We start from the raw sequence: 27,875 nt of genomic DNA on the forward strand, positions 1-27,875 counted from the left end.
TTGGCATTTATTATGTTAGATAAGAAATCCCTAGTTTAAACATTTAGATACTGATGGGATATGTGATTTTCCCATCTTCCTTAGTAGACTTGTAAAATTTTAAGTTCCAGAAGCAGTGAATATATGAGTATTAAAGTATTGATTGTGTATTATGGTATATACTGGATCTTTGGTCTGAAGTTCCCAAACAACACTAGTAATTGTTTTAACGTATTCCATAATAAACTTAAAGTAATTCAGCAGCTGCAAGAAGAATGTGAGAAGAATTTTTGGTGATTATGTGATTATTTAAAAACTAAGTTTCAATGTGGTTAAATTTACTTTGTCTTGTAAGTGCCTATGACCATTGGTTCACATTTGTGATCACCAGTAGCCAAGAGAGCCATGGGGCCTAACTCATGACATTGAAACCACAAATGTCTATTCAAACAGGTGGTTTTGACTCATTGTATAATCCTTGTCTGTAGTCCACGTGACTGCTTTTGGTAGCTCAATGTTGAATCTAAAGACAAAAGGACATGTTCAGTAGCATTAGATTAGGTGAAAGTGAGAGTATCGGAGATTGTTAATCTGCAGATAAGTCCTTTGAACAATAAATGTGAAAGAGGAATTAAATTCATTCCATGTAGTTTCTAGAGTGGAATAAAATGTTCTAAAAAGAACAGCTATCTGAACCAAGACTTTGTTGTCTCTGAAAATGTCCAAGCAAATGCTAACCATCTGTTAGGGATGTCCCATAGTGCAAGGGAGGTGAGTAGATGATTAGGATCCCTCACAATTTTGTATGTCTATGAAGTAAAAAAAAAAAAAATGGGAGAGGTTTTGTGAGGAATAAAGGGTGAAAGTTATTTAAATAATTTTGGCTTGGGTACTTATACCAATTTTCACACTTAATACTATGCTACATGCCACCCAGTAGTTACAAATAGTCAAATGAAGTAAAGTCTGGTAAATAATAAAAATATGCAATCACTCTGGCCGAGTGGTTCAGTGGTAGAGCATGGGCCCAGCATGTGGAAGTCCTGGGTTCGATTCCTGCCCAGGGCACACAGAAGCGCCCATCTTTGTTTCCACCCTTCCTCCTCTCCTTCGTCTCTCTTCCCCTCCTGCAGCCAAGGCTCCATTGGAGCAAAGTTGGCCCGGGCGCTGGACGGCTCTGTAGCCTCCGCCTCAGGCACTAGAATGGCTCCAGTTGGAAGGGAGCAATGCCCCTTGGGCATGCTGGGTGGATCCCTGTCAGGTGCATGCGGGAGTCTGTCTGACTGCCTCCCTGCTTCTCACTTCAGAAAAATACAAAAAAAACCCAACAAAACAAAAACACAAACAAAAAACATATGCAATCAAATATTTTTTCCATAAGCCTTTTCAGCATTATCTCCAGGTAAATTGTGCTAGAGCAGCCAGTTCATTTCTAAAAAGGAAAACTATCGCAATTTTCTATCTCTTGTAAGAGATGGAGAGGCAGAATGCATCTGTCAATGAAAGCTTTCGGAGGGTTGCACATACACATTTACATTTCACTTCAGGTTATGTTCAAGAATTCAAATATCAGACATGGCCATGCATATGCTTTTTGAAATTTCTTTTTTTCTTATTTTTTTTCATCTAGATACAGATCTTGATAGTGAATCTCTTGATGACAGATGTGCAGCTAGTTTGTCCCGGAACTCATGAAGATAATTATATTGCTGAAAAAAGGAAAGATATATTGAAATACATTTTAGAAAACTACCCACCAGAGTAGTCACAATGCAGGTAGGAATCAGGAGTCAAACATTTGCTGGGAACAAGTCTCCATCCTCTGGGGTAAGCAAGCATTTATCTTTCAATAAAGCTGTGTAAAGTGTGAAAAACTATTGCTTTAAAATCTCTAACTATCAGAAGGTAGCTTGAAACAGATGAATATTTTATAAATCTGTGAAAACCCTTTCTCCCTTTTTACCGGCAGGAGCAAATAAGATTAGAACTAGTACATGAAGGCACCCTTTTTGCTCGTGTCTTTTCCCTTGGGGGGAGTAAGTGGGGAGGAGAAGGCACTTTTTGTAGCAATTAGCAGTGGTATATTCAAGAAAATCTATCTCAATTTATAGAAGCCCATTTTTTTTTCTTTTTGTGATGACATTAACCCATTTGGAATAATTTTCATAGTAGATAATACTACACATCATTAATCATAACAGATAAGCAAAACTTTTAAAAAAGATTTGTTTGGAGTTTCAGTATATTCCTAGAGGATATTCTCACTGCCAATAATCTCATTTCATCCCATTACTGAGGAGCTGAAACTGCACACTGCTAACCAGGAGAAGCCTGTTTGCCACAGAACGCTCAGGTGATAAACTGACGCCCATACTAATGTGGACTTAATTCTCAACAAGATCAAGGATGTAAAATGTGTGTATACGTGCATATATATATACATTTGACTATGTATTTTGTTTCAAAGACTTGAGAACATCCTTAATGTGAAGTATCATTGGATATTAACATAATAAAGGGAGCTCTGTTTTCAGAATCTGCAGTGAAGTGGATCCTGTAGGGACTGTTTTGTGAATGACCATATATGAGCACTGAGAAATCAGGCTGGGCCCTGGCCGGATGGCTCAGTGGTAGAGCGTCGGCCTGGCGTGCAGGAGTCCCAGGTTCGATTCCCGGCCAGGGCACACAGGAGAAGCGCCCATCTGCTTCACCTCTCCCCCTCTTCTTCCTCTCTGTCTCTCTCTTCCCCTCCCACAGCCAAAGCTGCATTGGAGCAAAGTTGGCCTGGGCGCTGAGGATGGCTCTGTGGCCTCTGTCTCAGGCGCTAGAATGCCTCTGGTTGCAACAGAGCAATGCCCCAGATGGGCAGAGCATTGCCCCCTGGTGGGCATGCCGGGTGGATCCCGGTCGGGCACATGCGGGAGTCTGTCTGACTGCCACCCCGTTTCCAACTTCAGAAAACTACAAAAAAAAAAAAAAAATCAGACTGCTTGGTGAATTTATCTGTTATAATAATTCACATTCATTACATTTGGTTAGACTTGCACCCTGGGAAGACAGACTGTCTAACACCGGGAGCTGCCTAAAAGCCAGGATTCCTTAGTGCCTGCTCCTGATTTAGCTTTATAGAGCTACAAATAAAGTGAAATCAGCAGAATCTTTTCAGCAACAAGATTAATATATACTATCCTTGGGCACTGCCACCACAGTGTTTTGAGAGTGTTACGGAGAAGTCAGTGTACAAAACGTTACTTTGATTACCCACAGAGATAGATAATTAGCATTAGTCATTCATCTATGTTGTTTTGGTGATATAATAGGACCTTCATTAGATCTCTTTGGACAAAACTCTACCCAAGAAACTACCAAGTTTTAATAACCATCTCATTTTTCCAAGTGAGAGGATTCACTCTCGGAATGGGCAAAAACTGAACAGTTGTAGATCCTGGAAGTATAAACTGGGAAGCTGAAATTCTTCATTATTTTGTTTGCAATACTGTGAACTTCTTTAGACATCCAGGTTATATTTAAATGTACATTAAAAAAATTCAAGGTCCTGGCTGGTTGGCTCAGTGGTAGAGCATTGGCCCTGCATGTGGAAGTTTTGGGTTCGATTCCTGGCCAGGGCACACAAGAGAAGCACCCATCTATTCTCCACCCTTCCCCTTCTCCTTTTTCTCTATCTCTGTCTTCCCCCTCCTGTAGCCAAGGCTCCACTGGAGCAGGGTTGGCACGGGCAATGAGGATGGCTCCATGGCCTCCGCCTCAGGCACTAGAATGGTTCTAGTAGCAGAGCAATGGCCCAGATGAGCAGAGCATCACCCTCTGGGTGGGCATGCCAGGTGGATCCTGGTCGGGCGCTCTGCCTTCCTGATTCTCACTTCAGAAAAATACAAAATAATAATAATAATATTCAAAATATATTCAAAATATACAGATGGCCTATAGGCATATGGAAAAAAAATTCAAAATATAAATAGGTGATATATGAATAATAGAATCTTTGGATTTTCATTGCCATTTTGATAATATAGGAGTTCAGAACCAGCCACCCTAAGATGTGTGTCAGTGGTACATGGATTATTTTGAGCTAAAGGCAACCAAGCCTGGCCTGTGGTGGTGCAGTGGATAAAGCATTGACCTGGAAATGCTGAGGTCGCCGGTTCGAAGCCCTGGGCTTGCCTGGTCAGGGCACATATGGGAGTTGATGCTTCCAGCTCCTCCCCCCTGTCTCTCTCTCCTCTCTCTCTCTCTCTGTCTCTCTCTCTCCTCTCTAAAATGAATAAATAAAATAAAAATTAAAAAAAAAAAAGATTTGTTTAAAAAAAAAAAAAAAGGCAACCAAGATCCTGTGATCTCAAGAGAAACTATGCCACCAACCCCCACCCTACCTCTCTACGCCCTGCCCAACTATCTTGAGGGATCTGAATTAGGGGCCTTGCCCATAATCAGAGATTACTGGAGATAAGCGAATCTGTATGGCAGGGCAAATAACTGACCACTGAACTCATGCTCTCCCTGCAATGACCTGAAGCCCCAAGGTGCCTTCCCTCATCCCCAGCTCAGAATGTCATCTAGAGCAGTGGTCCCCAACCTTTTTTGGGCCACGGACTGGTTTAATGTCAGAAAATATTTTCACAGACCGGCCTTTAGGGTGGGATAGATAAATGCACAAAATAAAATTATGCGACCGGTGTAAAAACTGTGGTATTTTAAAATATAATTGTCGAACTTATGAGACAAGCGTCAAGAGTGAGTCTTAGACGGATGTAACAGGGAATCTGGTCATTTTTAAAAAATAAAACATCGTTCAAACTTAAATATAAATAAAATGGAAATAATGTAAGTTACTTATTCTTTCTCTGTGGACCGGTACCAAATGGCTCACGGACCGGTACCAGTCTGCGGCCCGGGGGTTGGGGACCACTGATCTAGATGTTATTTGCCATTTGTCTCTGAAGCTCTCATGCATATGGGGTCTCTGACTTGTGTGTGTTATTCCCGTGTGCATGAAACTAAATTTGATTTTCTCCTGTCAATCTGTCTCATGTTGATCTGATTATTCCATCGCCAAAGAGAACCACAGGAGGGATGGGGAAATGTTTCCTTTCCCCACAATGATGAATTGCACTGTTTGTAATGTTCAGACTGGCACAGACACAGTCCACCTCCTCACCTTTATGGTCTGTATTGCTCCAGATCCCCTTAGGTCTCTCAGGCTGTCTATGGCTTGCTGTGGTGACACAGTGTCAGACAGATAGAGCAGGAGACAGGCGGCTACTAAAGAACATGACAGAAAAATAGTGCATTATTAAATAATTAACGATAGGGTAGAATATATTTAATTAGACTTAAGTTGGTAAGGTGACTAGGTTTAGTGTAATTGTTTGAAATAAAAGACTGAGGCCTTAGTATGTGTTTTTGATAGACAGTTATATTACGATTTTAAATGGCTAGTAGAATTAAAGTTTAACACTAGCTTCATTTTTTTACATAGCTTTACTGAGTTATAATTCATATACCATATAAACATAGAACTTAAGGTACACAAGTCAGCGGATTTCAGGGTATTCACAGATCTGTGCAGCCATCACCAGTCAGTTGTAGGACATTCATCAACTCAGAAAGAAACCCTATACCCTTTTGTTACCCCCTACCACCCCATCACCCCTGCCCTGAGCAACCAGTAATCTACTTTCTGTCTCTATAGATTTGCTTATTCTAGACATTTTATATACCTGAAATCATATGTGGTCTTTTGTGACTAGCACTGCCCACTTAGTATAATGTGTTCAAGATTCATACATATTGTGGCATGGATCAATCAGCACTTCATTCCCCTTTTTGGATGAATATTTCATTGTATAGATGTATATTTTGTTTATTTTTCAGTTGATGGACATGTAGGTTGTTTCCATTTTTTGGCTGTTATGAATAATGCTGCTATAAACAAACATTCATGTGTATGCTTTGTGTGGACATGTTTTTATTTCTTGTGGGTATATACCTAGGGCTGGAATTGTGAGGTTATACGGTAACTGTTTAACTGTTTGAGGAAGTACTACTGCTAGACTGTTTTCCAAAGCAGCTGCACCATCTTACATTCCCACCAGCAGTGTAAGACTGTTCCAATTCCTCCACATCTTAGCAACTGCTTATTTTCCGTGGATGATAGCTATGCTAATGGGTGTTAAGTAGTATTTCATTGTGGCTTTATTTTGCATTCTTTGATGACTAGTGAGGCTGAACATCTTTTCATGTACTTAATGGTCATTTGAATATTTTGTTTGAATAAATATTCAGGTCCTTTTCTCATTTTTAAAATTGGATTGTTTTTATTACTGAGTTATAAGAGGTCTTTATATATTCTAGGTAAGTCCCTTTTCAGATGGTTTGCAAATATTTTCCCCGTTTTATGGGTTGTCTTTTGATTTTAATAGTGATTTTTGAAATCAAAACTTTTTAATTTCCATACTCTCCAACATAAAAGGATTGTTACTCCATTGTGACATTTCATTAACTGTTGTTTTCCCTAACACATTTTAAAAAACTTTAAAGTTAACATATGGTAATTAACTTTGGTTTTCATACTTATGTAACGGCTGGGTATTATTTAGAAGTTATTGTCGGTATCACAACACCTGCCTAGGGATAACATTAGAAAACAAAACACAAGAATGCAGGTGCTCTGACTTGTAAATTATGATTCGCTGGATCCTCCAAAACAATGCTGAAAACACCTCCCACTCCACCACAGCATCCTAGGGAACACCAAATTTAGGACCTTAAATAAACTGACAGTCTTAGACTTATACTGTGTTTTGTTTCATTTTCAAAAAGTAAGCATATGGCCCAGAAACAGGAGTTTGTGTACTTTGAAGTTAAAAAAAACTCAACTGAATAATGAAAATATATTTCTTACCGAGACAAGATCTCCCAATTCCTCCATAACAGCTGAAAGGGAAGCACAATTTTGAAATTGGTATTTTTCATTCCATCCCAACAAATATAACTAAATCTTTCTGTCTGCCATCTATTTATCTATTTTCTTTTCTTTTTCTTTTTTTTTTTTTTTTTTTTGCATGAGAGAGTGGGGTGAGGGGTGGGGAGAGAAAGGGACAGACAGGGTCAGATGGACAGGGAGATGAGAAGCACCAAGCATTTTAGTTGTTCGTTGATTGCTTCTCATAAGTACCTTGGTCAGGGGCTCCAGCTGAGCCAGTGACCCCTTGCTCAATCCAGTGACCTTGGGCTTCAAACCAGTGACCTTTGGGCTCAAGCCAGCGACCATGGGGTCATGTCTGTGATCCCATGCTCAAGCCAGCGAACCCACACTCAAGCTGGTGAGCCTGTGCTCAAGCTGGCGATTTCGGGGTTTTGAACCTGGATCCTCAGCGTCCCAGGCTGACGTTCTATCCAATGCACCACCATCTGGTCAGGCTTTGCCATTTATTTTTAACTCTAATTCCTAGCACAGTGCCTTGCACACCAAGACTAATAAGTATTTCTGAATTAACGAAGAGCAAAGTGCTTATTTATTTGTTAGATATTCTGAATATCTGGAAGGGTCAAGATAGGCAAGGCCTTTTCAATGACCTCTTTAAATTCCAGGATCTACATCTGAGAAGTGGAACTTATTACTTAATAGAAATCAGACTATTTTACCTTCTGCCACTTTGATTATCTTCCTCTCTCTGAATAAAGCCTTAGTGGTTACAGGACAAGTGCTGCCCATATAAAAACTCTTCATTTATCTAAAAAGAGTACTGAGGTAGAGAATCATAGAGGTTTAGAGCATGGCTCTGAAGCCCCACTGTCTGAGCTGAATCCTAGATCTGTCAGGTATAATGTGCATGAGCCAAAGCAAGTTACTTAGCTTCTCTGGGCCTCAGCCTTTTCTTCTATAAAATAGTGACAGCAGCAGTACCTACATCATAGGACTGAATGAGGTAACATCAGTCAAGGTCTTAGGACAGCTTGGCACAGAGTAAGAAATAAATCAATGTTAGCATTGTGAAGATATTAGCAATTCTGCATAACTGAACTTTCCAGAAAAATGATTAACCTTGAAAGCAACAAAACCATTCATTTTCATTATTTTCAAAGACCCTAAAAAGTATATTACAAACAGCTGTCAACGGAGGAGAAAAACTCAAATTTGGGGAGGGAGGTGCTCAAAATCCATCACCTTTCATGTCTTTATCCTGTCTTAGACAAGCAGTTGCTCTTCTTGAAAAGATTCCAATAAAATATATTAAAGCAAAAAAAAAAAAAGGATATTACGATATTACACATTTCCTAACTTTCTTGGAGGGTGTGCTGAACCTAATTCTGATGACTTGTCTTGAACATCGATTACTGTAGTGTTTCACAGAAGCTTTAGATACAGGTCTTGTGATATAAGGTGAGCCAGAGGACCAGAGAGCTCGTGAACTTGCTTTCTACTCTATTCCAGGTGCAGGCCTGTTTCAGAGATGAGGATCTACTGTAGAAAGGTAGGGAGAGATAAAACACTGCAGTGGCTTTCGGCAAGATTAGTAATACTTTACATCTCTTGCTACCCTTATCTCTCCTCTGTGTGACTGATTCCTTCTCATCCTTCAAAATTGAGCTCAGATTTCATTCCCGAAATGCCTTGTGCCCCAACAGCAACCATCCCTGTCCCGTGTGCTTCCTCACACCTTGTGCAAGTTTTACTGCACTTACACGGAGGCACTGCTAGCTGTGGGGTTCTTGTGGGTGGCGGTTGTGCTTCACACTATGTCTTCTGTATTCAGTGGGACATAGTAGGTGCTATGGGTTGAACTGTGTTCCTAAAAAGATATGTTTAAACCCTAATCTCTAGTACTGTCAATGTGACCTTATTTGGAAATAGGGTCTTTACAGATGTAATCAAGTTAAGATGAGGTCATTAAGGTGGGCCTTAATCTAATTTGACAGGTGTCCTTATAAGAGGAAATACCATATGAAGACACAACCACACAGGGAGAATCACATCACGAGAGAAACAGAGACTGGAGTGATGGGGCCACAAGCTAAGGAATGCCAAGGCTGACAGCCACTACCAGAAACCAGGGAGAGGCAGGGAAGGATTCTATCTAGAGTCTCAGAGGGAGTATAGCCATTGGTTTTGATGTCAGGCTTTTAGGGAGAGATTAAATTTGTTTGAAGCTGTCCAGTCTGTGGTACTTTGTTACAACAGCTCTAGGGAATGGTACATCACGGTAGGCAAGTAGTGGTCACTGACCGTGAAGGACTGAAAATGTCCAGGGAGAACCAATGAGCCAGCACAGGAAGACAAGACACTTCTGAGGGATAAACTCGAGCGCTGTGAAGCAATGTGGGCGCTCAAAGATGGCAGAATGCATAGAGACGTGTCTTTGTCCCAACAGTGGTTACTCTGGGACAATGAAAAATTCCAGTCATCAGATGCTTTAATTAATGGGAGCCTGAAGCATTTAACACACGCAAGGCTGCCAGCCATCTTTCCATCCTGTCTGTATTCTGTTCAAACATCAGAGCATTTGATTTGCTAGTAGCTGTTAAGAGTGAAATCTGTTAAGCTTCCCTAATCTGAGCTGGTTTGACCTCTGGAAACTTTTCAGTAGAGACCACTTTCAAAGATTTACTTGAAAAATAAGATCTCACAATTGGTTTGAAAAATGGGTCCAAAAATTGAAATATATTTTTCATTAGCTCCATCTAATTATCTAATGCTATTTTATTTAGACTTAGAAAATTTAGCATAGACAACTATTTATTCCAAAATTTCGCTTTTTTAATTAGTAAAACAATTGGTAATTGCTTACAAGGAGAGGTTATGCTTTTCTCTAGAAAACTGAACTGTAGGATGGCGTCTAGTTTATTCCCTACTATGCAGGCTAGAGTTTTCTGCATGTCAGCATTGCATTTTGGCCAGAAACAGGTGTGTGTCCTCAAACCCTGCACTAGTTTGGTTTGCCTTCAGAACAGGAACTGAAGGCCCCTGAGCTCTAGGTCGAAGAAGAGAAGTTGGGCCTGACAAGGCAGTGGCGCAGTGGATAGAGCATCAGACTGGGACACAGAGGACCCAGGTTTGAGACCCCGAGGTCACCAGCCTGAGAGCAGGCTCACCCGCTTGAGCACAGGGTCGCTGGCTTGAGTGTGAGATCATAGACAGACCCCATGGTCACTGACTTGAGCCCAAAGGTCGCTGGCTTGAAGCTCAAGGTCGCTGGCTTGAGCAAGAGGTCATTTGCACTGCTGTAGCTCCCCCCCCCCCACTCCCACCCCGGTCAAGGCACATAGGAGGAAGCAATCAATGAACAATGAAGGTGCCACAACGAAGACTTGATACTTCTCATCTCTCTCCCTTCCTGCCTGTCTGTCCCTGTCTGTCCCTCTCTCTGTGTGTCTCTGTCACAAAAAAAAAAAAAAAAGAAGAGAAGTTGGCTGGGCTTGTCCTTCCCCTAGGTGGCCTAAGGCGACTTGGTTATTTGGTATAATCTGCGTACTTTCTAGCTTAATGCAGTGACTTCAGGGATTTTAGCGCTTTTGAGGTATCAAAGTATTTAATATTCTATCTTGTTCCAGAAAGGATACAAAAAGTACAGTTAGCACAGAGAAGGGCTGGTTTGACCTCTGGGGCCGGCCCTCCTCTGCTCTGTCTCACTCCCAGCCAGCATCTGCTGTGCTTATCCATTGCCCGCTTCTCATCATCTCGCTGCTGCCGTCTACTCTGGCTGGCACCCTCTTCTTCCTTTCTCTACGCTGCTCTTTTCTTCTCACCTCATTTTTTTCCTTGCCCTATTCTATTTTGTTGTAAACTTTCACATCAGCAGCTGTGTACAGCCACTGACAGAGTCTCTCTTTCATTCTGGTAGCAAATTCACATCAAGTATAATTTTCAAGTTATATTTTTAAGATTGCCATTGCTTAGACATTATTTCCTTGTGGCTAATTGTTTTTAAATTGACCTTGCTGTTGGAAGCAACTGAAAAAGGCTGACCAGTAAGTAAGGTTAACACAAGAATAATGCACCATCTTCTTTGGGAGGGAGGCCCCAATAAAGGAACGAAAAAAGGCCTGTAACGCTATTCTAAAAATTTCAAAGTCTACTTTTTTATTGTCCTTACTCTTTGTTATTACAGCAAATTTCTGAGTGCTTGCTCTGTCCCAAGTATTGTGCTAGTATTTTTCGTGTATTATTCCTTTTTAATTCTTGCAACAAAACAGAAGGTAGGTACTAACTGAATAAGGATGCAGTCATTTGCGATATCATTCTGACTGGGATATTTCTCATATAATGTGTGAAGAAACGGAGAACTTACTGTATTAAGGTTTTTCGGTTATTTCTAAGGCAGACTGCAAGTGTCTCCATTATTTCACAGCAGCTGGCTATGTCAGGAGTCCCTCCGTCTGGGATTGGGTGATGATGAGTGACAATTCCACACTGCTGGTAGAGGTTCAAAAGATTTGGGACTCTATATTTTGACAGTTCCCCTCTGGTGCAGAAAACAAATATGTCTTGTATACCATAGTTCTTTAGTTCTTCTGCCAATAGACCAAGATACACAGACACACACGTATAAAACATTACACAGTTAAATACAGTCAAGAGGGAGAATGTGGAGTTATATTTCTTAAGCCAAACTAAGTAAATATCAAATGATAATCTATAAATTTGAAGTGCTAACTGATAATCTAAGACAATATTGATCTGTCTTCAAACTAGGGTAAAAATCAAGTCACTAACCACAAAATAGAATTTAGAAGAATCTGAAATGAAAGGTGATTAAAATTAAACCTAACTTTATAATTCAAAATGTTTTTTACTGAATTATAGATGAGTCAATTATATTGTTCTTGAAAAATTTTTTTTACAATAAACACTGCATGAATAAATTAAAAAACATGTAATATTTCAAAATGAACTCTTGCAAAGGGATTATAGCATATTCTTTTCTGTTTTCTTCTTACAAAACCAACCATGTTTGCTGCTTTCCTCAATCTGCTGTTTTGTTCTACCCTAAGCATTGTATATAACATCTCCAGCGTGGCGTGGCGCCCAAGGTCTGTATTCTCCCGCATATTCATACGGTGCTACCCTGTCACGTGTTTAATCTATAGACTAGTTCTCTAGTAAATAACAAATTAACCTGATTAGAATTTTACAACTTAGCTACTTTCACTATAATGAATATGAACCAAGCAATAGTACCACAGGCCATTCCACACACTGGAACTTTCTGATGGCAATATTCACTACAGAGCATTTGGTTCATAATGAATAACTAATTCTGGCTGATCCAAGCGTCCTCTTCCTCCTGGCCTAAATCCAAGGACATGAGCTATTTTAAGTACAAAGTGCCTTTGATCATAAACCTCTAGGATTTGTACTTGAAATGTGGCTAATCCAAATTAAGAGCTTTTCTAAGTATAAAATACATATCCAATTTCAAAGATAAAATACAAAAAACCTATCTCGTTAATAATTTGTTTTATAATCAAAACCTACTGAAATGATACTATTTAGGCTATATTAGGTTAAATAAAATATTAAACTAATTTCACCTGTTTTTACTTTTTTAATGTGACAACTAGAAAATGTGAAGTTACACATATGGCCTCTTTTGTGGCTCTTTTTCCATTGGACAGTGATGCTCTAGATCCCTGATGGTGAACCTTTTTATAAAAACCGCCCACTGGCCCTGGCCGGTTGGCTCAGAGATAAAGCGTCGGCCTGGCGTGCAGGAGTCTCCGGCTCGATTCCCGGCCAGGGCACACAGGAGAGGCGCCCATCTGCTTCTCCACCCCTCCCCCTCTCCTTCCTCTCTGTCTCTCTCTTCCCCTCCCACAGCAATGCTCTGCCCCTCTGGGGCATCGCTCTGTTGCAACCAGAGCTATTCTAGCACCTGAGGCAGAGGTCATGGAGCCATCCCAGCGCCTGGGCCAACTTTGCTCCCACTAGTGCCCAATCGCGGCACCATTTGGTTGCTCTGCTACCGCCCACCATGAGAGCTGGGACGCCCACTAGTGGGTGGGAGGGACCAGGTTGACCAGCACTGCAAAAGTGGGCGGTTTTTATAAAAAGGTTCACCATCACGGATCTAGATAATACTGTTGTTACATTTTTGTACTTCTAAAAGGATTTAACTTGTTTTTAATATATTCCGTCATTTTTAAGACTAAGTAATTTTGATTTGCCTCTTGTGTACATTGGATGATTTCAATTATACAGTTGTTTTCAAACTTGCCTGGAAAGGACTCGGAGGAGGAACCACAGGAACTTCTATAAGGAGATTCTAGGTCTCCTGCATCAAACATTACCATCTAGTTTACATACTGGATTCCAATGGAAAACAAAAGGTTTGGAAAATATTGAAAAGCCCTTTTATAGAACATACTAAATAAAGAGGGCTTTCTAAAATGTGTGGCATTTCTTCTTGACCCAGTGATTTACATTAAATGTTCTTCAAATGGAAATTTCCTACCATAGTAGGTGTCTCGAAATCAGAAAATCTTTACAAATACTGCAAGGGTCAACTAATCTATTAGCGTTCTTAAGTATTTTTTGGTAGGTAAGGAATAATTTAGAGAAAGTACATCAGTAAATTGATATTCTAAAACAACCAGAAAAAAATTTTAAGATTTCAAAACATCGCCTGACCAGGTGATGGTTCAGTGGATAGAGCATCGGACTGGGATGCGGAGGACCCAGGTTCGAGACCCTGAGGTCGCCAGCTTGAGCGCGGTTCATCTGGCTTGAGCAAAGCTCACTAGCTTGGACTCAAGGTCACTGGCTTGAGCAAGGGGTCACTCAGTCTGCTGTAGCCCCTGGGTCAAGGCACATATGAGAAAGCAATCAATGAACAACTAAGTTGCCACAATGGGTGGGGGGAGAGATTTCAAAACATCTACACTGGTCAGAATCAATTAAAATTACATTTTTATTTTGATGAATCATAAGGACATTGGCAGGACTAATAGCCTTGAGATACTCCAGGCAAACAGGAATAAAATAATTTAAAAATCCTAGTTTTGTAGTATCATGCAATATGTAAATTTCAAATTGGCGTAGATTATCAGGATACTATTTGTGGAATTCTTAGACTTGAGGCTATAGTGGTATGAACATCGTTGGGCATTGTCTATTTGGGATGGACAATTTTACTACTACCTCTCTGTTCCCAGCTCAGGTTTAATTTCTACTACCACAGTCAAGTCTGCATGTTCAAAATTTTGGGCAGGCCCTGGCCGGTTGGCTCAGTGGTAGAGCGTCAGCCTGGCGTGCAGGAGTCCCAGGTTCGATTTCCAGCCAGGGCACAGGAGAAGCGCCCATCTGCTTCTCCACCCCTCCCCCTCTCCTTCCTCTCTGTCTCTCTCTTCCCCTCCCACAGCCTAGGCTCCATTGGAGCAAAGTTGGCCCGGGGGCTGAGGATGGCTCCATGGCCTCCACCTCAGGAGCTAGAATGGCTCTGGTTGCAACAGAGCAATGGCCCAGATGGTGGAGCATCGTCCCCTGGTGGGCATGCTGGGTGGATCCCGGTCAGGCGCATGTAGGAGTCTGTCTGACTGCCTCCCCGTTTCCAACTTCAGGAAAAAAAAAAAATTTTGGGCAGTGCAATGTCAGTTTTCTATCTACATAACTTCTCCCTCCAACTTAGACATTCTAAATCCAAATGCAATTCTGTGTATAGTATAATTATACCATTCAGTGAAAAGTAGCATCATGTTTTAGTGCATGATGAGTTTTCTGTGCCCTTCACAAATACCTCTTTACATATTAGAATAAGTCTGTGGTTTGAAATTTGATTAAATATCAAACATCTATTTGGTATATTGAGAAGAGATTACAGCTCATTCTTTTTGACAAAGATTTTCAGTGTTTTTTTGGGGGGGGTTGTATGTTTTCGAAGTTAGAAGCGGGGCGGCAGACAGACTCCTGCATGTGCCCCACTGGAATCCACCCAGCATGCCCACCAGGGGGCGATGCTCTGACCATCTGGGGTGTTGCTCTGTTGCATCCAGAGCCATTCTAGCACCTGAGGCAGAGACCATGGAGCCATCCTCAGCACCCGGGCCAACTTTGCTCCAATGGAGCCTTGGCTGTGGGAAGGGAAGAGAGAGACAGAGAGGAAGGAGAGGGGGAAGGGTGAAGAAGCAGATGGGCGCTTTTCCTGTGTGCCCTGACTGGGAATCGAGCCCCGGACTTCCACATGCCGGGCCAACGCTCTACTACTGAGCCAACTGGCCAGGGAGTGTTATTTTTTTGGAAAAAAAAAAAAAAATTAATATGAATGTTTTGTATTACACCTACCTGTATCTTTTTGGATATTTCTTCTAATATCTTTAAATTTACAGCCTATAAGTAGGAATAAGACAAGTGAAAAGTCAGTTTTTGGTCATATATGACAAATATATTTTAACACAATATAGCTACTTTTGAAAGTCATTTCACATTAAGTCATTATCTGTTACAATTCCATTTTGAATGTAAAGTTCAACTTCTTATATTGGAATATAATCCGGGGATTTAGAGTCTAGTTGAAGGAACACTTAATGCAAGGATTATTTATTCTGTGTCCTTTTTATAACAAGCACTAGGCTCTAGTCCTCAGTCTCACATTGTACCCCAGTGTTTACATTTTAGTGAGAGGTATATCAGAAATATAGAACTGTGAATGTGGATCTGGAAGGGATGAAGAGTTGGTCTATGTCCCCTTATCTATAGCCCATAAGGGCTCCCAAAAGTGATTCTCCTATTACTCAGTACAGAGAATAATGTGTTAGCAGACAAACAAACAAGCAAACAAAAACCTAAAAACCAAAAAGCCTTTAAATATATCCATAAGAAGCCAATGTAGTGTTACCACCTACCTGGAAGAGCACAAAGACCAAGAAACTGAGAGCAATTCACTCGTGACAGGGATAGCCTGAAAGAATAAAACTTTATCAAGTTCAGTTTTTAAAAAAGTTATATGAAAATTCAATTTAACAAGCATGTTTGCTTGCCACTGCACAATGGTGTCTTAAAGGTTTATAGTAGTCACAAAACAAAAATTCATAGTTAAATATTAATGTGTTGATCACAGAAAAGCCTAAAAAGACTGAATGTCTTGAAAGAGCCTTAATCATTTGCTTTGTTATAATTTAAGTCCTGAAAAGTGGCAAGTTTATTTAAATTATGCCTGCCCTGGCTGGTTGGCTGGTTGGTAGAGCATCAGTCTGGCGTATGGATGACCTGGGTTTGATAACCAATCAGAGCACACATGAAAAGTGACCATCTGCTTCTCTTCCCCTCCCTCTCCCCCTTCTCTCTCTCTTCCCCTCTCCCAGTCAAGTGGCTCAATTGGTTCGAATATCAGCCCTAGGCACGGAGGATAGCTCAGTTGGTCCAAGCATTGGCCTCAGGTGCTAAAAATTGCTTGGTTGATTTGAGCATTGGCCCCAGACGGGGGTTGCTGAGTGGATCCTGGTTGGGGCACATGCAGGAGTCTGTCTATTTCCTCTCTCCTCACTTAAAACAAAAATGATAATAATGTTTAGACTGCCTACAGCGAGTATAAAGTGTACTTAAATTACCCTGTGGTTTATTACCTGAGATATTTTGTCTTGGTAACCATAGGAAATAAGCTAGAAAATGACAGTCTGACATTTTCATCCCCAGCGTTCATTCTATATTACTAGTTTAAGATTTTTTTTGTGGGACCTCTTTAAACAGATTTAATTTAATATAATAAATATAATAAAAAGTCACAGACCACCTATTCTTTGTTGTAATGGATTTTGGTTAAAATGAAACAATTTCAAGAAACCATATTCTCAATTTGCAGTATTCAGAGACACAGGGGGCAAGGCTTACCTTATTTTGCAAGACAGAAGATGAGTTGAGAAGAAAACAAGGGGAAACATATAAATACCACCTGGCATTGAAAATTAGATGAATTTCTGAGTTTAAAAGAGGGTTTAGAAGGGCAATTAGCTGGCAGAACAAACACACATTTTTTCTTATGCTGAAGTAGGGAATGTCTTTCTTAAAAAAACAAGAGAGAGAGAGAGACAGATTCCAAGATGGCAGTGGAGTAGGCAGACATACAAACTGCAAACTCCTGGGACCAAACTGCATTACAAATTAATTTAAGAACAATCATCATGAAAAACCAACTTTGAACTAAAATAACAGGACTCAAAAACCAAGGAGCACAGAAGAAACCACACCGAGCCTGGTAGGAAGTGTGAGGATGCAGTGGAGGCTCCCCCACTCCCAGGAGCCAGGGGCGGCTGAGGATCCAGAGGGATTCTCATTGCAGGGAGAGAGACCCTGAGAGGCACAGGTTCTCAGTCCCAGGACCGACCCCAGCCTATAAACCCAGAAACTGGAAGAGACAGCCTGTCAACATTGAGTGGGGAGAAGAGCAGGATTTCTGATTGTGGGAAACGGCTGGCAAAGAAGTTGCAGCCTTAAAGGGCCAGCGCAGAAAATCTCGCTCACAGCCACTTGCCTTGGGCTACGGGGGTGAGGAGGGCTGAGAGGACTGATCTTGCATGAGGAGAGTAAGGAGATCAAGGCATGGGAGGGCGGGCACAAACAGTGACAGAGAGAAGAATACCTGTGCTGAGTCATTCTCCAATACTGAGGTAGCCATAGCTAGGAGGAGGGTCACTCCCTCCATCTAGCACAAGCCTAGCATAAAGCCAGTTGACCCACCTCCAAAAAGCTCTCCAGCTCCAATCAGCACGAAAGGCCATTCAGAAAGGAGGAAGTAAAGGGGAGGGGCAGTGACTCAGGTTTCCGGGGAGACCTGAGCTACACCTCCCCCTTCTGATACCAAGAATGCTCCCCACCCTGGAGAGGAACTAGGCAGACCACACCTTCTGGTTCTCAGAGGTCACACCCACCGCATTCCTGGATAGAGTTTCAATTGGGGCCAAATAGCAAGATAGGCCCACTACCCCCCACCCCTGTCCTAAACACAAAAGTTCTCTGCTGGGCTAAGCAAAGAAACAGCAGGGAAATTAAGACTTTTAAGCAGTTCAACTTGTTAAGAAGAATTAATATCTGAGCAACCAGCAGAGGCTGAGGGATAAAGCTCTGGAAGAGGGGCCACACTTCATAAACCAACCTCAGCTGCACAACCCCAACAAGCTTGTAAAATGCACACAAAAAATGGGAAGACAGAGAAATGTAATCCATATGAATCAACAAGAGAAATCCCCAGAAAAAGAACTGAATGAGAGGGAAATAACCAAATTACCAGATGCAGAGTTTAAAATAATGATTGTTAGGATGCTTAAGGACCTCAGAGCTACAATGGATGGACTTAATAAGCACCTAAATAAAGAAATTGCAAGCATCAAAAAGGACACTGAAATCATAAAAAAGAATCAATCAGAAATGACAATTACAATATCAGAAATGAAGGCTACACTAGAATGAATCAACAGCAGGCTGGATGAAGCAGAGTACTGAATCAGCGAATTAGAGGACAAGATATATAAAAACACAGAAACAGAGCAGCAAAAAGAAAAGAGGTTCAAAAAGTCTGAGGAAACTATAAGAGAACTCTGTGACAATATGAAGAGAAAGAACATCCGCATCACAGGAGTTCCTGAAGGAGAAGAGAAAGAATGAGGGATATAGAACCTGTTTGAAGAAATAATAGCTGAAAACTTTCTTAAATTGATGAAGGAAAAAAATCACACAAGTTCAAGAAGCACAGAGAGTCCTGGTAAAGAGAAACCCAATGAGGCCTACATCAAGACACATCATAATTAAAATACCAAAGTTAAGAGATAAAGAAAAAATACTAAAAGCAGCAAGAGAAGCCTGACCAGGTGGTGGCGCAGTGGATAGAGCATTGGACTGGGATGCGGAGGACCCAGGTTCAAGACCCAGAGGTTGCCAGCTTGAGCACGGGCTCATCTGGCTTGAGCAAAAAGCTCATCAGCTTGGACCCAAGGTCGCTGGCTCGAGCAAGGGGTTACTCGGTCTGCTGAAGGCCTGCAGTCAAGGCACATATGAGAAAGCAATCAATGAACAACTAAGGTGTCGCAACGAAAAACTGATGCTTCTCATCTCTCTCCGTTCCTGCCTGTTTGTGCCTATCTATCCCTCTCTCTGACTCTCTCTCTCTGTTCCTGAAAAAAAAAAAAAAAGCAGCCAGAGAAGTCAATTACCTACAGAGGAGTCCCCATAAGGATGACATCCAACTTTTCAACAGAAACACTTGAGGCCAGAAGGGAATGACAAGAAATATTCAAAGTAATGCAAAACAACAGCCTACAACCAAGACTTCTTTATCCAGCAAGATTATTGTTTAAAATTGAAGGAGAAATTAAAAGCTTCCCAGACAAAAAAAAACAACTCAAGGAATTCATTACAACCAAACTAGTACTGTAGGAAATGTTAAGGGGTTTGCTGTAAAAAGAGCAAAGGAAAAAAGAAATAAAAAAAAAGAGGATTATAGATTTAAAGAATAAAATGACAATGAACAACTATATATCAGTAATAACCTTAAATATAAATGGATTAAATGCTCTAATCAAAAGACATAGGGTAGTTGCATGGATAAGAAAACAGGACCCGTACATATGCTGTCTACAAGAGACCCACCTCAGAACAAAAGATACACATAGAATGAGAGTACAGGGATGGAGAAAAATATTTCACGCAAATGGAAAGGAAAAAACTGGGGTAGCAATACTAATATCTGACAAAATAAGCTTTAAAACAAAGGCTATATAGTAAGAGAGAAAGAAAGTCACTACATAATGATAAAAGGAGCATTACAACAGGAAGATATAACTATTATAAATATATATGTACCTAATATAGGAGCACCTAAATATATAAAGCAGATTTTGATGGACAAAAAGGATGAGATCAACAGCAATACTATAATAGTAGGGGATTTTAATACCCCACTAACATCAATGGCTAGAACCTCCAGACAGAAAATTAAAAAAGAAACTTAAATGACACACTAGATCAACTGGATTTAATAGATATCTTCAGAACATTTCACCCCAAAGCAGCAGAATATACATTCTTTTCAAGTGCTCATGGTATATTCTCTAGGATAGACCACATGTTAGGACACAAAACAAGTCTTAATAAATTTAAGAAGATTGAAATCATATCAAGCACCTACTCTGATCACAACAGCATGAAACTAGAAATCAACTACAATAGAAAAACTGAAAAACATTCAAACACTTGGAGGCTAAATAGCATGCTATTAAATAATGAATGGGTTAACAATGAGATCAAGGAAGAAGTCAAAAACTTCCTTGAAACAAATGAAAATGAACATACAACAACTCAAAATTTATGGGATGCAGCAAAAGAAGTACTGAGAGGGAATCTGATAGCATTACAGGCATACTTTAAGAAGCTAGAAAAGGCTCAAATTAACAACTTAACCCTGCACCTAAAAGAACTAGAAAAAGAACAGCAAGTAAAGCCCAGAGGAGGTAGAAGGAAGGAAATAATAAAGATCAGAGCAGAAATAAATGACATAGAGGCTAAACAAGGAAACAACAACAACAAAAACAATACAGAAGATCAATGAAACCAAGAGCTGGTTCTTTGAAAAGGTAAACAAAATTGATGAACCTTTAACCAGACTCACCAAGAAAAAAGAGAGGGCTCAAATAAATAAATTAGAAATGAGAGTGGAGAAGTAACAACAGATAGAGCAGAAATTCAAAGGATTGTAAGAAAATACTACGAAGAACTGTATGCCCCCAAATGGGACAACCTAGATGAAATGGATAAATTCCTTGAAAAATATAATCATTCAAAAATCAATCTGGAAGAATCAGAAAACCTAAACAAATCGATTACAACAAAAGAGATTGAAACAGTTATCAAAAAACTCCCAACGAACCAAAGTCCTGGGCCTGACGGCTTCACAGGCAAATTTTACCAACTATTCAAAGAATTAACTCCTATCCTTCTCAAGCTATTTCATAAAATTCCAGAGGAGGGAAAACTTCCAAACTCCTTTTATGAGGCGAATGTAATCCTCATTCCAAAACCAGGCAAAGACAATTCAAAGAAAGAAAACTATAGGCTAATTTCCCTGATGAATTTAGATGCTAAAATTCTCAACAAAATATTAGCAAATTGGATCCAGCAATACATGAAAAAATCATACATCATGATCAAGTGAGGTTTATTCTGGGGAGGCAAGGCTGGTACAATATTTGCAAATCAATCAATGGGATTCATTACATAAACAAAAGGATAAAAACCACATGATAATATCAATAGATGCAGAAAAAGCATTTGATAAAATCCAGCACCCATTTATGATCAAAACACTCAGCAAAGTGGGAATACAGGGAACATACCTCAACATGATAAAGTCCATGTATGACAAACCACAGCCAACATCATAATCAATGGGCAAAAATTAAAAGCAATTCCCTTAAGAACAGGAACAAGGCAGGGGTACCCCCTTTCACCACTCTTACTCAACATAATTCTGGAAGTCCTGGCTACAGCAATGAGACAAGAAAAAATAAAAGGCATCCAAATTGGAAAAGAAGAAGTAAAACTTTCATTATTTGCTCATGACTTGATACTGTACATAGAAAACCCTAAAGTCTCAATCAAAAAACTACTGGAACTGATAAATGAATTCAGCAAGGTGGCAGGATATAAAATCAATATTCAGAAATCAGTGGCATTTATATACACCACCAATGAACTGTCTGAAAGAGAAATTAAGGAAACAATCCCCTTCACTATTGCAACCAAAAAATAAAGTACCTAGGAGTAAATTTAACTAAGGAGGTTAAAGACCTATACTTGGAAATTATAAAACATGGATAAAAGAAATTAAGGAAGATACAAACAAGTGGAAGCATATACCGTGTTCATGGATAGGAAGAATAAACATTATTAAAATGTCTATATTACACAAAGAAATCTATAAATTCAATGCAATTCCATTAAAATACCAATATCATACTTCTAAGATATAAAGCAAATATTCCAAAAATTTATATGGAATCAAAAAGAACACAAATAGCCTTAGCAATCTTGAAAAAGAAGAATAAAATGGAGGTATCACACTTCCTGATATCAAGTTACACTACAAGGCCATTCTACTCAAAACAGCTTGCTACTGGCATAAACACAGGCATACAGATTAATGGAACAGAACAGAGAACCCAGAAATAAACCCATACCTTTATGGACAATTGATATTTGACAAAGGAGGTAAGAGCATACAATGGAGTAAAGACAGTCTCTTTAACAAATGGTGCTGGGAAAACTGGACAGCTATCTGCAAAGAAATGAAACTAGACCACCAACTTACACCATTCACAAAAATAAATTCAAAATGGATAAAAGACTTGAAAGTAAGTCATGAAACCATGATCATCTTGGAAGAAAACATAGACAGTAAGCTCTCCGACATCTCTTGCAGAAATATATTTGCTGATTTAACTCCACGGGCAAGTGAAATAAAGGAGAGGATGAACAAATGGGACTATATTAAACTAAAAAGCTTTTGCACAGCAAAAGACAACATGAACAAAATAAAAAGATAACCCACACAATGGGAGAACATATTTGCCAACACGTCCGATAAGGGGTTAGTAACCAAAATCTATAAAGAACTTGTAAAACTCAGCACCAGGAAAGTAAACAATCCAATTAAAAAATGGGCAAAAGAACTGAATAGACACTTCTTCAAAGAGGACAATACCGATGGCCAATGGGCATATTAAAAAACGTTCAACATCACTAATCATTAGAGAAATGCAAATTAAAACCACAATGAGATACCACCTCACACTAGTAAGAAAGGCGCTCATTAACAAAACAACACATAACAAGTGCTGAACGAGGGTGTGGAGAAAAGTGAACTCTCCTGCACTACTGGTGGGAATGCAGACTGGTGCAATCACTGTGGAAAACAGTATGAAGATTCCTCAAAAAATTAAAAATCAAACTGCTTTTTGACCCAGCTATCCCACTTCTAGGAATATATTCCAAGAAAAACAAATAACTGATTCAAAAGAAGAAATGCACCCCCATGTTTATTGCAGCATTGTTTACAATAGCCAAGATCTGGAAACAGCCCAAGTGTCCATCTGTAGACGAATGGTTAAAAAGCAGTGGTACATATACACAATAGAATACTACACAGCTGTGAAAAAGAAGGAACTCTTACCCTTTGCAACAACATGGATGGACCTGGAGTCTATTATGCTAAGTGAAATAGCCAGGCAGAGAAAGAAAAATATCATATGACCTCACTCATATGAGGAATCCAATGAACAATGTGAACTGAGGAGTGGAAGAAGGGTAGAGAAGGGGTCAAAGAGGCCAGAGGGAAAGCAGTCAGAGGGAAAGGGGATGAGAGGAGGGGATCAAAGAAAGGAAAGACATTAGTGAAAGTATATACACATAACACAGAGAGGTAGAGGGCAGGATAGTAAATCATGGAGGGAAGAAGGGAAGGTGGTGGAGGGAGGAGGCAAAGGGGGTATCAAGGAGAACACAGGGGGAGGGAGATATATTCGGGGGAACACTTGTGACTATGTAAACAAAACAAATTAAAATCAATAAAACAAAACAAAAAAATAACAAGAGAGGGCCCTGGCCCGTTGGCTCAGTGGTAGAGCATCGGCCTGGCGTGCAGAAGTCCCGGGTTCGATTCCTGGCCAGGGCACACAGGAGAAGCACCCATCTGCTTCTCCACCCCTCCCCCTCTCCTTCCTCTCTGTTTCTCTCTTCCCCTCCTGCAGCCGAGGCTCCATTGGAGCAAAGATGGCCCGGGCGCTGGGGATGGCTCCTTGGTCTCTGCCCCACCCGCTAGAGTGGCTCTGGTCGCGACAGAGTGACCCCCGGAGGGGCAGAGCATCGCCCCCTGGTGGGCAGAGCGTCGCCCCCTGGTGGGCGTGCCAGGTGGATCCCGGTCGGGCGCATGCGGGAGTCTGTCTGACTGTCTATCCCCGTTTCCAGCTTCAGAAAAATACAAAAGAAAAAAAAAATAACAAGAGAGATTATTACATTTACAAGCAAGCAAGAAAGCATTTGTTGGCTGCTTGTAGAGAATCTCGTATGAAAATAAATGTCAAGATTTGGAAGTTGATTTTATATATATATAAACATCTGTATTTGTTATTGTACCTGTGGTAATGTGGCTTTAGTCTTAAATGGTGGTCTAAAGACAGAGGCATTACTGTGGCAAGTAGTTCTAGGATTTAACTAAATGATAAACGATTAAATATCTCACCCTGTTTGGCAACTATTCTTTTCTTATAAAAGAATAAGTAGGGCCTGACCTGTGGTGGCACAGTGGATAAAGCGTCAACCTGGAAATGCTAAGGTCGCCGGTTCAAAACCCTGGGCTTGCCTGGTCAAGGTACATATGGGAGTTGATGCTTCCAGCTCCTCCCCCTTGTCTCTCTCTCCTCTCTCTCCTCTCTCTCTCTCTCCCCTCTCTAAAATGAATAAATAAATAAAAAAAAAAATAAAAAAAAAAAGAATAAGTAGGTTTGGGTACTGTATTTTCCTATGTATAAGACACTCCTATGTATAAGATGCACCTTAATTTTGGGGCCTGGAATATGAAAAAAAAAAGTATTATATAAAGTTATTGAACTCAAGTTTTATTCATCTACAAGTGCAAAAAAAGTACGAAAAAGTGGGAACTGCAAATTAAAAAAAAATCTACAACCACTGTATAAAATCCACCCAGTTTTTAGACCCCAAATTTTTCAAAAAATGGTGCATCTTATACATGGGGAATACGGGTAAGTCGGAGATCATTCCAATCTGATCTCAACTCCTTACTTACTTGTTTCTACTGTGGTTTTCTGAATATATAAAGGACCCCACCTCCTACTCACAAAAAAGACTAATTCTATCATGGATAGTAAATAAAACATGAAGATAAACAAGAGAATCATTAAATATTTTCAATATGTGGACTGCAAGGATTATGATGTGCACATCCAATATTTTAGATTATCATTGATCAGAAGCGTCAACATACCATGATATCTGAATCGGAGTCTGTTCATCTTCAATAGGCTCTTCATCTGATGAGTCAAACTCACTTGTTTGCAATGAACTAGGCTTCAAAAGAAATCAGTTATGTTAAATAACTATAAGTAAAAATATTTACATACAGTCTTTGCTTAATACACACTGAATGCATATTTGCAATTAATTCTACCTAGAATACCAGAAACATCAGCAATACCAGTAACAAATTGTTGCTATTTACCATCCTGTTAATAATTTTAATTATAACACTTTGTAGTAGAGACTTGGATTGGGAATCAAGAAACCTGGCTTCTAGTGTTGGTTCTGCCACTTACTGTTTAAGTGATGTCAGTTTATTCTGGATCTCAGTTTTTCACTCTAAAGTGAGATTTATTCATTCATTCACAAACATTTCTTGGACACCTTCATTTGCTAAGTTCTGGAGAGCAAAGATCCATAAAATAAATAGCCTACCTTCAGAATAGTTGGAGATAAAGATGTGTGCACAGATTACAGAAGAAAATTTTCAGTGCTAAAGTGGAAGCATAATCTATACATTTTAGAACAGAAAAGGGAATGACTATTTAGCAAGCTGGGAAAGCTTCACAGAAGAGATGAATGGGGTAGGTTTTGAGGGATGAGCAGAAGGTTTTAGGTAGATAGGGAAGTTAAGGCTATTACAGCAAAAGGAGAAAGGGCTTGTGTGTATATCTGGAAACATATCAGAGCAGAGGAGATGAAGGTAGACATGCATTTCTACTTATCCCATTTATCAAAAAATAACCTCCATACAGCCTAGTAGTTTGGGGTAGGTGGAATTGCCTGCCCCCAATTTTGTGAGTTATTTATTGGACTTGAGAGATTGAAGTGGACTTGTGTGTTGACTTAAGGAGTTGGAACTCAATTCTGAAGGCATCATTTCTACATGCAACACTGTTAAAGTTGTATAGGACCAATAAAAACACAGCTCTCTTTTATACTTTAGTTGGAAACAACTGAGAGATAAGACACAGGAAAGGCAATCAATATGTTAGTTTTATCACTGAGTGTCATACAGTTTAAAGCAGTGGTCTGATGGGCTTGTCAATTCTTCACTCCAGGACTGGATTTATCCACCCAGTCATAGGCAGCCATTGACAACCCAGGGCTCCTAAGTGGCAGAGAGCATTCCAGAGAAGGGAAGAAAGGGTTGAGCTACCTGTGTGCAGCTCCTCCCAAACTTGAGGATTAGATCACTCACTTTTCCTCTTCTGGGGACAAGTGGAGAAAGAAGCCAGGAGGGAAGGGCAGCTGATGTCCTTCCACATGGTAACATGGGGATTAATAAGCACAACCTCGGCCCTGGCCGGTTGGCTCAGTGGTAGAGCGTCGGCCTGGCATGCAGGAGTCCCGGGTTCAATTCCAGCCAGGGCACACAGGAGAAGCGCCCATCTGCTTCTCCACCCCTCCCCCTCTCCTTACTCTCTGTCTCTCTCTTCCCCTCCTGCAGCCAGGGCTCCATTGGAGCAAAGTGGCCGGGGCGCTGAGGATGGCTCCATGGCCTCTGCCTCAGGCGCTAGAATGGCTCTGGTTGCAACAGAGCGACGCCCCAGATGGGCAGAGCATAGCCCTCTGGTGGGTGTGCCAGGTGGATCCCGGTGGGGCGCATGCAGGAGTCTGTCTGCCTGCCTCCCGGTTTCCAACTTCAGAAAAATACAAAAAAAAAAAAAAAAAAAAGAAAAAAAAAGAAAAGCAAAAGCACAACCTCCTAATGCTATTCTAGAATGGTCTCTTTATAAGATCACATTACGGAGCCAAATTAGGCTATGGATTTGAGTTGCTTTGGATCCATCAGTATTTTCAACTCAACTATATAAAATGCAAGTCCTTCAATAAGTAGTCAACCTTGGTGGTAGGTGATGTGGGTCAGGTGGGACTTCAGCTTCTTGCACCTGTTTTTTATTTCTCTTTCAAGCAGTTTTGAGGATTCAAGATTTTTAATTTGTGTGGCCCACTCACTGAGGCTCTCCCAGACAGGTTTACAAATCCTAACACAGTTGGACGTTTCCACTTCCCAACACCCAGGGATTCTGAACCTCAGGAAAAGGCACGCAGTGCAAGGTGGCCCCGGGGGATGGTGACAGTGGTGACAACATCCACAAGAGGGGGTTGGCAATCGTCTTTCATGAAATCTTCCTAGTCCACGGTGAGGACTGCTCCCCAGGGGGCACAGAGCAGCCCGGTACATCCTTTGGGGTTGGGGTATCCGGCAGAGTGATGACACTGCGACGCTTAAGCCCACTAAGCTTCAGTTTCCTCGGTAAACCAGGGCTCAGGCTGCTCTGGCACGGCTGTCGCGAGGCTTAGGAGACTCTGCAGGCGACAGCACACAGCCCACAAGAGGCGCACAGCGAATGTCCATCTTCCCATCGTCTGCCACTGACCCTGCTCTTCCGCAGCCATCGCTCTCGCGGGTACCGGGTAGCGCCATTTCTCCTACCCAGGACCGTTACTGCTCGAGACACATTCTGAACCAGACACGGGCTGTCCCCGGGCCCAAGAACTGGAGAGCAGAATAAAACTGAGATCCAGAAGAAACTGACATCGCTTATACAGTAAGTGGAAAAGCCAACACCAGAAGCCAGGACCGCTCCCGTCCCTGCCGCTTTGCTCGTCCAAACCTCAGCCCAACTCACCGGTTTCATCGCGGGCCGCCCCACGTCGCGACCGGCCACCGGCTCCCTCTGGCTGCACCAGCGTCTCAGCCGAGCCCGCCCCTCCGCTCAGCTCATTGGTATATCCATTGGTGAGGTGTGGCGCGGCATCTTCTAGAAACCAATCATACCCTGGTCCTGCTTCTTTCCCCGCCCCCGGGTGTCCTCGCTCGGCCTCTAACCGCTCATTGGTTTCTAGGTAGCCTTTG

The 27,875-nt window shown here is 40.9% G+C and overlaps 1 protein-coding gene across 2 annotated transcripts; it reads right to left on the reverse strand.

The window, feature by feature from the left end:
• Positions 1–446: 446 nt before the first annotated feature.
• CDKN3 (cyclin dependent kinase inhibitor 3) lies at positions 447–27,744 on the reverse strand. Of its 2 annotated transcripts, none has more exons than XM_066342355.1 (8): positions 27,649–27,744; positions 24,981–25,063; positions 15,838–15,893; positions 15,278–15,322; positions 11,289–11,511; positions 6,902–6,933; positions 5,156–5,259; positions 447–1,688 (listed from the first exon to the last, which is right to left on the reverse strand). In XM_066342355.1, the coding sequence occupies exons 1-8, from the start codon at positions 27,655–27,657 to the stop codon at positions 1,602–1,604; spliced, it is 639 nt and encodes a 212-aa protein (XP_066198452.1). In that variant the 5' UTR covers positions 27,658–27,744; the 3' UTR covers positions 447–1,601. The 2 variants fall into 2 exon arrangements, with proteins under 2 accessions (XP_066198452.1, XP_066198451.1); XM_066342354.1 differs by lacking the exon at positions 447–1,688 and adding an exon at positions 2,782–2,940.
• Between the last annotated feature and the right edge of the window lie 131 nt (positions 27,745–27,875).

The sequence above is a fragment of the Saccopteryx leptura genome, chromosome 6, assembly GCF_036850995.1.
Source record: "Saccopteryx leptura isolate mSacLep1 chromosome 6, mSacLep1_pri_phased_curated, whole genome shotgun sequence".
Taxonomy (NCBI): domain Eukaryota; kingdom Metazoa; phylum Chordata; class Mammalia; order Chiroptera; family Emballonuridae; genus Saccopteryx; species Saccopteryx leptura.